This window comes from Nicotiana tabacum, chromosome 8 (genome assembly GCF_000715075.1).
Source record: "Nicotiana tabacum cultivar K326 chromosome 8, ASM71507v2, whole genome shotgun sequence".
Lineage (NCBI taxonomy): Eukaryota > Viridiplantae > Streptophyta > Magnoliopsida > Solanales > Solanaceae > Nicotiana > Nicotiana tabacum.
In genome coordinates, this window is record NC_134087.1 from 128,611,221 (window position 1) to 128,626,744 (window position 15,524).

General features: G+C 39.3%; 1 protein-coding gene across 1 annotated transcript; it reads right to left on the reverse strand.

Annotated features, from left to right (window-relative positions):
- Positions 1 to 1,193: 1,193 nt before the first annotated feature.
- On the reverse strand, positions 1,194 to 15,201 carry LOC107763359 (uncharacterized). The gene is made up of 4 exons (XM_016581848.2): positions 14,910 to 15,201; positions 14,068 to 14,200; positions 13,844 to 13,958; positions 1,194 to 1,490 (listed from the first exon to the last, which is right to left on the reverse strand). Exons 1-4 carry the CDS (start codon positions 15,053 to 15,055, stop codon positions 1,411 to 1,413), a joined length of 474 nt encoding a protein of 157 aa, XP_016437334.1. The 5' UTR covers positions 15,056 to 15,201; the 3' UTR covers positions 1,194 to 1,410.
- Between the last annotated feature and the right edge of the window lie 323 nt (positions 15,202 to 15,524).

Genomic DNA, 15,524 nt, shown 5'->3' on the forward strand with positions numbered 1-15,524 from the left:
TCCATCCTTCCGGAGTCACATGATTTTCCATCTTACCTAGAAACGTGCGTGCACGGATTTGTTAGACACTTGGAAGAGAGATGCAAAGTTTGAGTCTTTATCATGCATACACATTCTAGACTCATGTAGAAGAATTCATATAAACATTATTTCTTAATATCTTTTTTTATATGCGGATTTGGTGCATTGATTTATGCTTGATCATATTATCTAGAAAGCATGCTCATTATATATTCATTTGATTATGCACCTTGCTAGTTATATCCAAGGCTTCTTAGTTATTTTTTTGTTATTGTGCAAACTTATGAACTGTAAATGTTATGAGAAGTGAGTATCTTTTGTCAAAATCTCGCTACTACTTCGTTCGGGTTAGACTTGATACTTACTAAGTACACGTTAATTTCATACTCATCTACGCTTCTATACATTTTTTTGCAGATCTTGAGCCTGGTACCGTTGGGACCCAGGAGGCCACTTAGTTGTTGACATAGCAGAGACTTTGTGGTGAGCTGCTGGGTTCGGTTTTGCAGCTTATGGAGTTCCCCTCTGCCCTCTTTATCGTTTCTAATTCCAGATAGTAACTTTTGTATTTTGAGTCTATGATGTATTCTGGTTATAGATGCTCATGATATTGTGACACTTGGTCTCAGGGTTGTTGAGAAATGTTTTGTTTGGATCAGATTTGTTTCTGCCGATTTCTATCTATGACAGTTAGATTTTATTTATATTATCTTGTTATGAGTAATTGTAAGTATTGGCTCGCACAGCCGGCGCGTTAGGTGCTATTACGACCTTGGTGATTGGGTCGTGACATATATACTTCCCTTCCTTGCCTAAATTTTCTGAGTCGTTCTCAGACAGTGTAAAACTGCAAACCCCAGTTAAAAGGTCATCCCAATCAAATGGACAAAGCCTCCTAATGGACAACTAAAGCTTACCTCTTATGGATGCAGCAAAGGAAATCCAGGCCTGGCAGGTGGAAGAGGGTGCCTAAGAAATCAGAATGGTGATCTTGTTATGTCCTCCATTTTCTTTGATAACTGCACCAACAATATGGCTTAGGGTAAAGCTATTTCGGTGGGACTGCAGTGGTGCATTGAAAATGGATACAAGGAGATCCAAGTTGAGCCTGACTCCTTAATCCTAATTAATGCAATAAACAATCAAGCTGGGGTACCTTGGCAGATTGCTCATTTACTTGGAACAAATCTTACTACCGAAACAAGAAGGCAACTATAGATCTGTCTTCATTATCTTTACAACACTGACTAATATTTCAGAGTTCACATAAGCATACATGCTTTGCCTAGTGCTAGAACCGGAAAATACTTATATGCAACAAAGGATAATACTCATACAGCCTTATCCATCACTAAAATGCCACATTTCTCGCTCTGTCGATGTTTCGAATTACTGGACCAGCACATCCATATCATCTCCACCATTTCCTGCATCCTCTTCAGCCATTTTCCTCTTCTTTTCTTCTTCCTCTGCAAAAAGTATGTAAATTAATAAGTTTCCGAAGCAGCTAGAGCAAGACTAACATGTCAAACAATACAGTCAGGCAAAATCAATAGACTTCCATAAGGTAATATGCTTCAATACTAGGTAGAAAATCCCAAATATGATAAGACACTCTAGAGTCAATCAAAATTAGATTCCGAAGAAAAGCATACCCATAATATGCCAAAAAAGGTCGTCCATCTAGATCACACATGAAGAGCATAACTCGTAACCACTATGTTCAGACTGCTTTATCAGCTTGATCCTAGGATATTCACAACCCACACAAACACGGCAGCTTGCTGTCTAACAGACCGCACCATGCTGCTATCTAACAGACCGAGCCATGCTACTGCCTAACAGATCAAGGGTATCTCTTTTCTTTGCCTAATGCCATGGTTATTCAAGAAAAGTATGACCCCATGCTTATATTTACCAACTCATCTAATATAATTATCTTGTTCATTAAGATTACGGACTAACTCAATGATAGTTTCAAGAGTTTCTCCCACATTTCTCCACTTGCTTAAAACCCACTAGTTCAAAATATATCTAGCTGCACGCAAATATTTATGGTGTTGCTCTGATCACACCTTATCAATGAGTTTAAGGAATTTTTACCTCATATAGCAAAGGTTAACACCTTATTTATTTTAAATAAATACGATTTAATAAAATTATATTCTATAAATACCTTTTAAGGTTTATAGCAAAATATTTAATTTTGGTTACCTCCTAGCCCTAAGCCACTAAATACACTAATCAGTTACACTATTTTCTTTCTCTCTCTACTTTGATACATCCCATTCTCTTCCCCCATCCCATTAAAATTTTCGATCTCCTCCTCCTTCCACCGATTTTTTTTCTATCCCTTCCCACTTTCCCCTCCCTTTATACGCTAATCAACTTTTTTTCTTTCTTTTTGCCTTTGTCTTCTTCTGGAACTGAACTGCAGTAGAGGGTGCGGTCGTGGAAAGAGGAGAGTTGCAACTTTGAATTGCTAGTTGCGGTGGAAACTGGGCCGCCACTCGACGTCAAGTCCAACAAGGAGATGGCGGCGGTCGTAGAAAGAGGATTCGGTTTCGGAGATCCACTGAGTGACGATTTCTTTCTTTCGCGATGAAGAACATTTCTTTTAATATTTTTCAATGCAATTTCAACGTATTACGCTGTATTTTCATGATTTTAATTGTATTCATTGTCTTTTTTTTTTCATTGTAATTCAATGTATCTAGCCGTATTCCATGTATTTTATTGTATTCTCTGTCTTTTTTTCATTGTATTTCGGTGTATCCCGCTGTATTCTATGTATTTCATCGTATTCACTGTCTCGCTATATGCCATGAATGTATTCATAAGTTTTTTTTAATTAATATAATTTATGTATTCAGATGTATTATATAATTTCTCTAAAGATTGCTATGTTTTTGGGGTATTTTTTGGTTGAGAATCTTTTTTATAACTGAAAATACAAATTGTGTGTTATAATTGAGTTTGTTGAGTTATATTAGGAGTCTATTATGTTAATTGATTCACTTTCCGTTTTAAAAACAGTGTAATCCCCTATTTCACGCCGTGAATACAATCGAATACAATAATCTGTCCAGCTGTAATCCCATTTTTCACTCCATGAATACAGTCGAATACACTCGAATACAACAACTAATTAGCTGGACTTCCCTAATTCACGCCTATTTTTGCTACAGCATTCATGAATACAATAGCTTAAATACATCAAATATATCTTATAACCATATAAAAGGTATCTATAATCCGTAATATAGCAAATGGTATCTATAGATGGCTAATTACTACTAAAAGATAGTGTTTTATGAAAATTTCCCTTTAAAAATTCTACCATTTGTAAAAGTAGCTATTAAAGGCCGCTCGAATTGCTTATTTTGACCATATCATAGTTTCACAAATGTAACCAATAGATGTTTTTGCTCTCCATCCACCAAACAAAGCACTTTTACTCGAAAGATTGTCAAGGTTAAGTGCATCAATAACATTCCAAAATAGAGATAGCGTAACATTCTTAAAATTTGTTTTCCTCATGCTCTCTTTACTAGTGTTGCATTATCCCAGACTAAACTACTTTCTCAAGTTATTCTTTTGTTTGTCAATCCCTTCCAAAGTCGGAGGATCCTTGGAACTTGCTCACTTAAGGCACATCACCAGTATAAGCTACCATTTTAACCTTAGAAAAAAAAGTATAAGCTACCATTTAATTTGTTTACAGTTACTGTGATGTAACATACATTAGCAACTTTGTGCCTAATATGCTATTTAATAAGCCTTATGAACATTAGTTAGTATTTTAGGGGTTGTTTGGTTCACTCCTTTTGTTACTTTCTATGAGAATCCATAAAACTGTAGCCCCCAAGGCCTAGCTCAAGTGGCAAAGGGTGGTGGATTTGTGTCTTAGGTCACAGGTTCAAGCCTCCACACCATGCAAAGCAAAGCCTGGTATTTAAATGGAGAAGGGTAGAGGGGCGGGCCCATCATCCACCGAGTTTCGAAAGCTGTTGTTGGTCCAAAGGATCGGCCCCAAACGGATTTCTCGGTCATCAAAAAAAAAAAAAAATTGATAACTATATATAAGTAACAAATGATATATGAGGCATTTGGCAGTTTATTGTCATATTTGGCGAGAAGAAATTTTGTTTGGATATGCAGAAACTCAGAAATAGTCAAAGATCATTTTTTATCAAACTATTTTAGATATTCATGGTATTTATCCTTTACATACAATAATTCTTCAATAATATCATATAATGCCAACTAATTTGTTCGGACTCTTCAGCTTAGTGCCGCACCCGTGTCGCCACGACGTGGATATGGATGTGGAATCCTGCTAGATTTGATCAACCAATTTTGGGTACTTTGACCAAAATCAACAGAGAAATTTGGAACAGATACAATGATTTTTGAAAACAAAAGAAAAGCTAGGGTGATATTTAAGAAAATGGAATACCTTGTATATAGAAATTTCTATGTCAATCCTTTTCGTTTTATCTCCCTCTCGGATTCTACTCTTGTTCGGAATACCTTGTATGTTTTCCACATAATGTCTCATACCTACATATTTTTATAACTTTATTTTTAAATATTTGAATTATTTTTAGCCAAATTACTGCACCCGAAATGGATTTGTATTCCCGAATCTTAAAATTTAGATCATGAAGGATCTGACATCTAGATCCGTACCCGTATACGACACCCGCACCTAAGTCCGAGCAATTTAGACTGTCAAGGCATAATATTGATATGTTTAAGATTGATAATCTTTATCTCCATTTTCTTTTCTGTTTTGTTCATCTAAAAACGGACATATCTATATATTTACGAATTATATAAGTCTTGTGTTCCTATTTTCCTGTTAGTATGATAGAATCATTTTGGTACTCTGTCCATACTTTAATTATGTCTCTTTAGTCTTTATTAGATTTTGGTCAAACTACGACAAACAAATTGCGACGATTGAATTCTATTTTACTTTTATGTGAGCCAGATAATATTTTCTATGACAATATTTCAAAAAGAATTTAAGTATTACAGTTATACTACAATTTTGTATAATTGTATATATATAAATTTTATTTTAAACATCTCAAGAAATTAACATCTATATTCATGTATACATGTGTATAGAGAGCATATTTGTTATATGTATCTTTTAGCACAGAGAACGTATTTGTTATATGTATCTTTTAGCACAAATATGTAGCATATTTTAAAATCGAAATTCTATGAATGCAAATATTATTTGTAAGAAGACATAGTTTTACTGTTAATCAATCAATATGATTTCATTGAACAAAAATAATGAAAGTCTGATGCTCAAGTGTCAACATATCTTGGTTAAAGAGCTATTATACTGTTGTATGATGAAGGTTTACGGAAACATAATATGTTTATTTGAGTAGGGGTCTGATTAAGGTTCTTCAAAAAAAAATAGGGAATGACATAGCATGGGAGTCAGATCAGGGTAACCACTCTAAAGGGCAAGCTAAACTTCCTTACTGTTTTCTAAGTTTGTACCATTATAGAGGTGTCTTATGTTTTACTTTTTTACACTTTTTTTGCGCCATAATTAAGGTATCGGATGTGCTCTCTCTATTTTATTTTTTTTGGGCATCCTAGCAAAACTGCTAATGAAGTTTTCATGCTTGTAATTCTACTTATCTTCTTTCTTTTTTAAAATTTCTTGAATCATTTCCTTTCAATAATATCTTAAATCATAACAAATTGAATTTTGATATAATTACGTAGCTTTAAAAGCAAAATTTCCCTGAAGTGACATCTTTGAATGGTTTAATAACATTGAAGCATTTTGATTTTTGCTATTAATCACATTTGAGCTTGTATTTTTCCCCTTTAAACCTATTTTAACCTTTACACTCATGTGTTTAACAATGCTTATGCCATTTTAAATAGTTTGTACTGATTGACATGGGATAGACGTGCAACACACGTGCTCAGAAACTAGTAGAAACTTTAATTCTAAAGTTACTAAAGTAGTTGCCCAAAAATAGCTGCTCATTTGACTGCAATTTTGTTGAAAATCTAAACTTAAGTATGAAGCTTATTTGTCTGAAAGATATCTCAATAAGAATCTAAAATTATAAGTAACCTAGGAATTATCCATGAGAAATTCCTACTTGTACAGAATTACAGTAACTTAAGTTACTTTAACCATTGGACTGCTACTTTGTTGAAAATTCAAATTTAATTATGAAGCTTATTTGTATGAAAGATATCTTAGGAAGAATCTAAAATTATGTGGAAGTAACCTAGGAATTATCCATAAGAAATTCCTATTGTTACAGAATTATAGTAACTTTACAGTTTAAGTTACTTTGTCAAGGTGTTAAGCTGCCCATTCTTCCTAAGACTCCACCACCCCCATCAAGAAGCCAAGATCCCCGCGTCCAAACCCCAGTGAAATTCACCGGCAGCCGAGCCCTCACGCACGGCCAACTCGCCTGCTTTTCCGGCGAGATCTCAGCCACACGCCGGCGTGTGTGGCTTTTTCCGGCAAGTTTTCAAAAAAAAATCTTCATACAGCCTCTTCTCGAGGCTTTTCCGATCCTTCCCGTTTCAGTTTCACCAAAATCCGATGACTTTTTCTTTTTCTGGCCATTAAACCCCAGATTCCGACGACGGTTTCCTTTGTTCAGTACCAGATAACTTTCTTCCATTCCTATATACTGTTTTCACCCACTGTGACTACTTATATTCTAACCTTTGAGGCTTTTTCTGGCCAGATCTCACTTCTTCTTTTTCGGGACAGTCGCATTTAGAATATGATGGATTCTACAGAAAGAAGCTCCTATTTCTCTCTAGAATCTGGAAAACATGTCTTTCATCAAAGCTGCCTCTTGGCCAGCCCTAGAACTTGGGGGTAGATGCCATCGAAAGCTCGACGTAGGGCAGGAGCCGCAGTTCTCGCTGTCTAAGGAGCACACTCTCAGGCGCAAGGGTTTCTTGGAATCTTGTCTGATTGGGTCATTCTTCAAATGGGTTGGTTCTCTAGAGGCTGTTAGGAACTGAGCAGCAAAGGCATGGAACGTCAAGGACGAGCTGAAAATATCGCAACTGAGGGACACTCAATATCTCTTTCGTTTTGTCGACAAGTCTCAAGCTTCAGAAATTCTTTTCAAAGGAAACGAGTGGTTCGATGGGAATTTCTTAAAGCTAGACAGATGGATGGAGCACGATGGGTGTCTTGACCCTCGTTTCACCGGCGAATCATTGGTGGTCAACATGGTGGGTCTCCCGTGCATCTTTGGTGTCTTGACCTATTCAAGAAGATTGGGGAAATCTTTGGGGGTTTTATTGATGTCACTTGCAGCTTACATGATCTCTCGCGAGTGAGGATTGTGGTGAGGAAAGGGGGCAGAATCCCTGTCTCCATTGTGGTGGAAGATGGCTACTTGAGTTATAAGGTTTGGTTGAGCCCTAAATTTCGCCCTCTCTTTATGCCTGTGATAGTGGTGGAAGAAAAGAGAAGGTCAAATAGAAGGGAGGGGAGGGGAGAGCTCACCGGATCAGTGGACTAAGCCGGAATCAGACATTAGATCGAGAAGAGACGAGGTTTGAATTTGGGAGAAGAAGACAATTTTATCAGAAGGAAAATACGTGAACGGGTTAGTGACGCGGGCTGGAAAGGCAAAATGGGTTGGGCCTCTTCTAATTATCATAGGGTCGGGCAAGTTTTCAGCAAGTATAGGTCTGGGCCTCCTCACATGGGCCCAACAACTTTTCCAATTCTATTATAATTGATCCTAAGGGGCCCAGATTATTTCAAGTTGCGTCTGATAAGGCTCCTAAGCATACGGGAACAGTCGTTCCTCCTTCTTCTGCCAACGGTGCTTCACACAGTGGCATTTCTTCATCGAGCTCTAGTGACCTGCGCCCCTCTTCGATGGCCGTTGCTTCAGGGGCAGCACCGGCTAAAGGTGGTGTTGTTATTCCACGGCCTCCCGCCTCTGATGGACCCAGCTCCATCGCCCCCTCATCTGCTCCTGGGCTTAGTTGTGTTGAGGTTACACTTCAAGCTGCTTCTTCTTCTTCTTCTTCTAGGGAGATTGTTGAGCATGCCCCAATTGATGTTAGTGCCAGACCAGTATTTCCAGTTAATATGTCGTCAAGGGTTCCATCCTCTCTTCCTTCTTGCTACCCTACTGGTGTTTCTGGACATTCCTATAGCAGCGGGGTGTTAATTTCAGAGGTTGCTGCCTCTCAAGGAAATGGTGAGATCCTTTCGGCACCTATGGTTCCTATTGCTAGCAATTTCTATAGTTTTGTATTCCTCCGGAAAGAGCAAGGAAAGGGTACATATAGAAGACGTTTGTCCAATTTCGTCACAGATTGGAGGAGGGAATATGTCTTTCTAGCTGGAGGATAAACAATTAAACTTTGGGAAGTTTCTAGGTGTTTCTTTTGAAGGGAAGAAAAATAGGGTGTTAGAACTGTTAAGGGTTTGAGAAACAATCTTTTTATGATGGTGCAGGAAGGAAGTTGGTCAAGGTGTTAAGCAAAATAATTTAGGGGATGTAATGGTGTACCAGAGAAGGGGCCGGATGTGTGACAGGGAGGAAGGGAGGGGGTGGGGAAAAGGGGGATATTGTTACTTATGGAAGTTAAGATTCTTTCATGGAATGTGAGGGGGATGAATGACCCAAACAAAAGGGTCATCATCAAAGTGGGAGTTAGAGAGTGGGGTGGTAGCCTAATTTGTTTTCAGGAGACAAAAATGGAAGTTTTGTCGGATGCGATTGTGAGGAGTGTTTGGGAGGTAGTTGGGTAAAATATGACTGGGTTCCAGCAGTGGGAAGTGTCGGGGGCATTCTTCTAGTGTGGGATGATAGAAGCTTGGAGGTAAAGGAGATAGGGAGTTTTTTCTTTAGCAGCACTTGTCAACGATAGAGTGAGTAGGGTGGAGTGAGGATTTGGGGAGTGTACGAACCAGTAGGAGAAGGATCCAAGGTGTTTTTCTGGGAGGAATTGGCCAATGTGATGGGGAATGGGACACTTCATGGGTTCTAGGGGAGGACTTTAACACTATCAGATTCCCGGAGGAAAGAATAGGGTGTAGTCTGATCTCGAGGGCCATGGAGGAGTTTTCTAACTTCATTAATTATCACTTTCTCATTGATATTCCTCTGTCAGGGGAAAGGTTTACTTGGGTCAGGGCGGAGGATTCTAACTCAAGGTCTAGACTTGATAGATTTCTGATATTGCCCTCCTTGGATGAGCTGGTGCCGAATGTGCTGCAGATTCCTTTGCCTATCTTACTAGATAGATACAGAGGGAGGGGGTGCGTGCTCCCTTCCGATTCGAGAACATGTGGTTGAAAGTGCCAGAATTTGGTGAAAAGGTGAAAGAATGGTGGACAAGCTACGGGGTATCAGGAACACCTTCATTCCGTCTTTCGAAGAAACTTAAATTGCTCAAGGGAGATATTATTAGGTGGAATAAAGAGGTTTTTGGGAGGGTAGAGGTTAAAATGAGGGAACTTATGCATGAATTGGGGGGATTAGAGAGAGGTGAAGGGGCGAGGGAGTTAAATGAATTGGAGAAAGCAAGATTGGGGGAGGTTAAGAATGAAATAGTCGAGTTAGCAATAGCTCAGGAGACAAGTTGGCGGCAAAAATCGAGAGCGCTCTGGTTAAAGGAAGGGGATTCGAATACCAAGTTTTTCCACGGGGTGGCGGTTGCAAATCGAAGGAGAAACTTCATAGAGTCCTTAGTTGCGGATGGGGTGAGGATTGAGGGGGAGGAGGAGGTAAAAGGGGCGATAGTGGGGTTTTATGAGAACTTATACAAAGAGAGTTAACTAGAGGCCGACTTTGGGAGGAATAGAGTTCAACCACATAGGGGAGGGAGACAGTGAGTGGCTAGAAAGGGCTTCGAGGAGGAGGAGGTGCACGAGGCTGTGTCGCCTTGGCTTTCTTCCCGTTCTGTTGGGACACCATCAAGGGGGAGTTGATGGAAGTCATTGAATACTTCCATGTGAATGGTGTTTTCGAGAGAAGTATCAATGCTTCTTTTATTACTATTGTACCTAAGAAAGAAGGTGCATCTTGTATCAGAGACTACATGTCTATTAGTCTCGTGGGGAGCATTTACAAGATTATTTCTAAAGTGCTTTCCAACAGACTCAAGAAGGTTCTTGACGTGTCTATTTCGTCCTCCCAAAAAGCGTTTGCGGAAGGTAGGCAGATCCCGGATGCTGCTTTGGTGGCAAATGAGCTTGTAGACTCCAGAAGAAAAAATAGAGAACCCGACTTACTATGCAAGTTGGACCTTGAGAAGGCTTTCGACCATGTCAATTGGGAGTTCCTGGATTTCATTATGATGCGGATGTGGTTTGGGGCAAGATGGAGGGGATTGATCAAGTTCTGCATTTCCTCAGTCAGATTCTCTATCCTGGTTAATGGTAGCCCGTGTGGTTTCTTTGGCAGCTACAGGGGTCTCAGGCAAGGCGACCCCCTATCCCCGTACTATTCGTTCTAGTGATGGATGCTCTGAGTAAAATGATGGATCGTGCGGCGGGCGGAGGCTTCTTGAGAGGATTCTCAGCTCCGGTCGGGGTGCTCAGTGCTCGAAGAGTCTCTCATTTGCTCTTTGTTGATGACACCCTGGTTTTCTGTGATGGCGATATGGATCAGTTGACCTACCTGAAGCAGGTCCTGCAGTGGTTTCAGATAGTATCAGGTCTCAAAATCAACCTCGGCAAGTGTGAGATTTTCTCGGTGGGTGAGGTTGCTAACATTGATGCTTTGTATTATGTTCTCAGATGTAACGTGGGCTCCTTTCCCACTACTTACCTGAGTCTCCCATTGGGCACTTCGCATAAGGATACTACGATTTGGAATCCAGTGATCAAAAGGGTTGAAAAAAGATTAGTAGGCTGGCAGAAACGGTACTTGTCAAAAGGCGGTAAGAAAGTGCTTATTAAAAGCACTTTATCGAGTATGGCTACCTATTACTTGTCCCTGTTGCAAGCTCCTGTGACCATCATAGAAAAACTAGAGCGGCTTCAAAGGAATTTTTTTGGGTTGCGGCGGATGCAACCAGAAAGTTTTATCTAGTGAATTGGCAGACAGTCACTTCCCCAAAGAAGTGGGGTGGACTTGGAGTAAAAGATCTTAGGGTATTCAACAGAGCTTTGTTGGGGAATTGGCTGTGGAGATTCGGGGTAGAAGAGCATGCTCTATGGAGGTAGGTCATAGTAGAAAAGTACGATTCCACGAGAGGGGGTTGGAGGACTAAGGCAATCACAACACCTTTCAAGTGTGGCATGTGGAGGAGCATCATGAAGAATTGGGAAGCCTTCAGTGGCAACATCGCCTACAGGGTGAGAGATGGAAGGAGAATCAGCTTTTGGAATCATAGCTGGTGTGGAGAGGATACTCTGAGGGTCTCCTTCCCCCACGTCTTCAAAGTTTCAAACCAGAAGGAATTAATAGTCCAACAGATTCGTAAGGAGCATGAAGGGGGGGAAGGAGTAGTATGGGACCTCTCATTTAGAAGGAACATGCAAGATTGGGAGATTGCGGAGCTCCAAGATTTGTTAACAATGCTATATGGGCAAGATAGGCCCCAGCCATCTTTTTGCTCTCAATTTTCTCAGTCTGCTGAATTGTGTCAGTGCAGGGTATACATGATCGAAAGAGCGTGAAACTGAGAAAAAAATCTACAAAGAGCAAAAAGTCCATCCTTTCATATCTAATTCTCTCCATTCCTCCATTGTTGAGCGGTGGTGCTAACATCTGCGAGTAAATTGCCAGATTATCTTCACTTCAACACACACCTAAATCCCTTTTGTTCCGAACTCAGACTTCATTCTTCACTCTACACACCCAACCTAGCTTTCAGTATCTCACCTTTGCTTCTCGTCATAGTCTTCCGCTGGTGGTTCGCTGCACAGGAGGAGTTGTGATGATTAAGGGAAGAGCAGCCACAGTGGTTGAGGGAGGAGCAATGATGGTTGAGGGAAGTGCAATGGCGTAATGGATACAAGATGCATTATTCAAATGCATAACAGAGGTGACGCAGATTCCTGGGACGTTTGAATAGAAGAATATGGTAGCACAAGGAGAAACACAAGGCACTTGGTGATATTAAGAGTCTGGTAACTGTTCGTGGGGTTGAGGAAAAGCTGCTTCCTTGGGTATCTTCCCCGATAGCAAGGAATTGTGTCTTATTGTTGGCTAATGAACAAGCAGCAGCTAAGAACCAGAAGAAATCTATGGTTGTTAATGTGGATGGACGGATTGTTGCTAAAAGAGCTCCACTGGTTGAAGCTGCAGCAAAAAAAAAAGAAAAGAAGAAGAAAGCTACAGTAATAGGGAGGATTAGAGAGGTGAGGAGTGGAGCAGAAAAAACGGAGAGATGGATGCTGCTGGGTTATGTTAGAATTGGAAGGTAATAGAGGGCGTGAGGAGTGACTTTCTAAATGGATGATGACCATGAAAGCAGGGACCATTATCGACTGCGCCAGGGAAGCAAATCAAGCCATGGATTTCATCCATTGGTGGATTCAGTCTGACGTGATTAGCCATGGTACTCGACTGACGAACGCGCCCCGCACATAAACTGGCTGAGGCATTTAAGATAGTGCTTCTGAACATGTTGAGATGTCTCATACATGTCATGCATTGGCGGATTCAGTCTGACGTGATTAGCCATGGTACTCGACTGACGAACGCACCCCACATATTAACTGGCTGAGGCATTTAAAATAGTGCTTCTGAACATGTTGAGATGTCAGAATGAAAACTCGTGAAGTTGGGATACGAGTATAGAATCCTGCACAAGTACAGGTGTCTATTTGGATAATAAGACGTAACTATCCGAAGTTACTAACTTCCTGGATTTAGGATACTATTCATAAAATTAAGGATAAACCTAGTAACTCCACTTGTTATTTCTGCAATCAATTAGCAACTTTTCCAGATCAAGCAATCAGTTAGTAATTTCTTTTGTAACTGATTGCTTGATCAAAAAGTTTCTAATTGATTGCTGAAATCAGAAGTAGATAACACAGCATACTGAGTAGTAATGTATTCAACTATAATTTTCATAATAAGTTGCAGATAATTCAAATAATTAAAAGCACCAAAGAGACAGTTGACTATCATTTCATAATCAAGTTGTACAAACATAATTTGGGTACTCTCTAAATTTTCTTACTATCAATAAACCACATGATTCTAGATCTTCAAAGATAGGAGAACCAAACATGCACAGGTCAGATGACTTATAAAATCATTATACTTAGAGTTTAGACAAAGCCTTTAGTTTTATCTGATAGTAACTTTAAGGACACAGTTACAGATATTTTTTAAATAACAGTAACTTGATTATAGCACTACGAACTCCATACATATAGCTACTTATAAAGTTACTAAACTAATTTTCCCAAGATAGTTGCCATCTTAAAGCTTTGTAAATGCACTGTTATATTGTTAATGATGGTGTCTGGAGCAATTTGGTGGGCAAGCCATTGACTGACAGTCACGGCATTCCAGTTTGGGCGTGAAGCAATTATAATGAAACACAAATTAAGAAAATCAGGGAAAAAATAAATTACATAGTTACTAGCTATGTGAGCCACCCCAATGGATTCCGATCACGGCCCTACGATTTGAGTTGTGGTACAATTATAATGGAACACCATAGCAAAAAAAAATTAGAGAAAACATAAATTACATATGTAGATCTTGATTATATGATAGTAGTTGACGCTTTAGCTTACTTTTGATTATTTAGTTGAATGTAATTTAATTTATATTCGACCTATTAAACAGAAAACGGAATAACATACCCATAAGTTGAGAGAGTGCCTTCATGGTGCGTTTCTCAAGCTTGTCGAGTTTCTTCTGCACATCCCGTCGCAGGTCCCAATTTGGCTTTTTGGGAGCAATATTCAGAAATGGATCCTGATATTTGACCAAAGAAAAAGCACAACATGTAACCTTCAACTAATATGAATGTGAAAACCATGAAGAAAACAACAAAAGAAAAAAAATAGTGCAAGCACGGAAGCACCTCTTTCTTCTCTTCGACGGGAGGTAGGGTAGCAATAGGGTCCTCAAACTTTGGGAGTACTGGCGGAGCCACTTTGCCTTCTTGAAGCTGCTTATCATGTGGCAGGTAATTTCGGAACTTCATTTGGACATCACTGAAATATATATCAATCAATAAATATTATGTCTCATCCCAAACCCATCTGAGTCATTTATTAGTAATCTCAATTCTCTTTTTCTATTAGAGCTAGAGCCAAATAGTGTTGAAGCTAAAGGTAAAGGAAGGAGGTTCAATTGAATCCACTTCTATCTGAAATTACACTGTGCAAGAAGGGTAAAATTAATCTTTTTTGTGTACAAATAAACTGCTGAATCCCCTTAACATAAAGGGAAGCTTCTAGTTATAGCCTTTTTGCATTTTTTTGAATCTTCTTGTTAGGATTTCTGGCTCCGCCACTGCGTGCAATGACTGATAAAAAGCCATCAACTTGTTAGGGGTAAGTATTGGCTTGCTCCCTTTCATCTTGTTAGTTAGATAGGTCTAGAATCCTATAAAGGGAAGGGGATTCTTGCTGCTCGCCCCTATCTCTAAAGTGACGCACTCCAGTTGTTAACCACTAAACACGAAGCTAAGAGCGGAAGGAGGTACTTGAACCCTCTCCATTCCGATCTATTCAGGTCTATTTCATTCCAATACTGATGGATTTGTCTATTACGGAAGACATACATTCAGAAAAATTGAACAAGATAGCAGTGTCACAAAATTTCTAGCAGAACCCAGATTCAATGGCGACACGAACTGTTAATTGAACCTAGAAAAAGAAACCCTATACGAGGAATACAGTTAATGGTACTACTACTTACTTTTCATCATCGTCTTCGTTAGTGTTGTTATTATCAGCAGCATCGTCGGGGGTTTCGAGAAGTTCCTGAGCGGCTCTGAGGGCTCTGAGCCTCTCCCTTCGGGCAGCTGCTGCCGCCTCTATGGCGTTTTCCTCCTCCGTCGACATTGAGAGAATGAATATATACTACTATGTGAGAGAATGAATATATACTGCTATGTGAGAAGTTAAAGCTGAGTATGGAGAACGCTCGCCAATTCTGCCAAAGGAAACCACGGGCAAGTGAAAGGTATGGAAAAAGCGTAAGACACAACATTGATGAGCAGCTGGTCTTATTTATATCAAGTTGTAAATGTAAATTTAAATACCAAAACCCAGCCCGGAATTACTTTGTAACCTTATTGCACATTTGCACTAAAAAAATAATTCAATTAGTCATAAATCAAAGTCAGAATTGATTTTTAATTATCTACTCCGTCCATTCACTTCTATTTATCCACTATTCCAAAAATATATTTTCAATTTTACTTTTTTACTTTCACATATCAAGAGAAAAAGAATTTATTTTTTCGATTTTACCCCTAACATTAATTACTATTTCTAAATTCATTAAGACTATACACCAATTAATATGGGT

Coding starts and splice junctions, on each gene's coding strand:
- LOC107763359 (XM_016581848.2), bottom strand. CDS start 15,055: ATGTCGACGGAGGAGGAAAACGCCATAGAGGCGGCAGCAGCTGCCCGA. Junction 14,201..14,909: donor AACGAAGACGATGATGAAAA/GTAAGTAGTAGT, acceptor TATATATTTCAG/TGATGTCCAAATGAAGTTCC. Junction 1,491..13,843: donor GGCACTCTCTCAACTTATGG/GTATGTTATTCC, acceptor TACTTTTTGCAG/AGGAAGAAGAAAAGAAGAGG.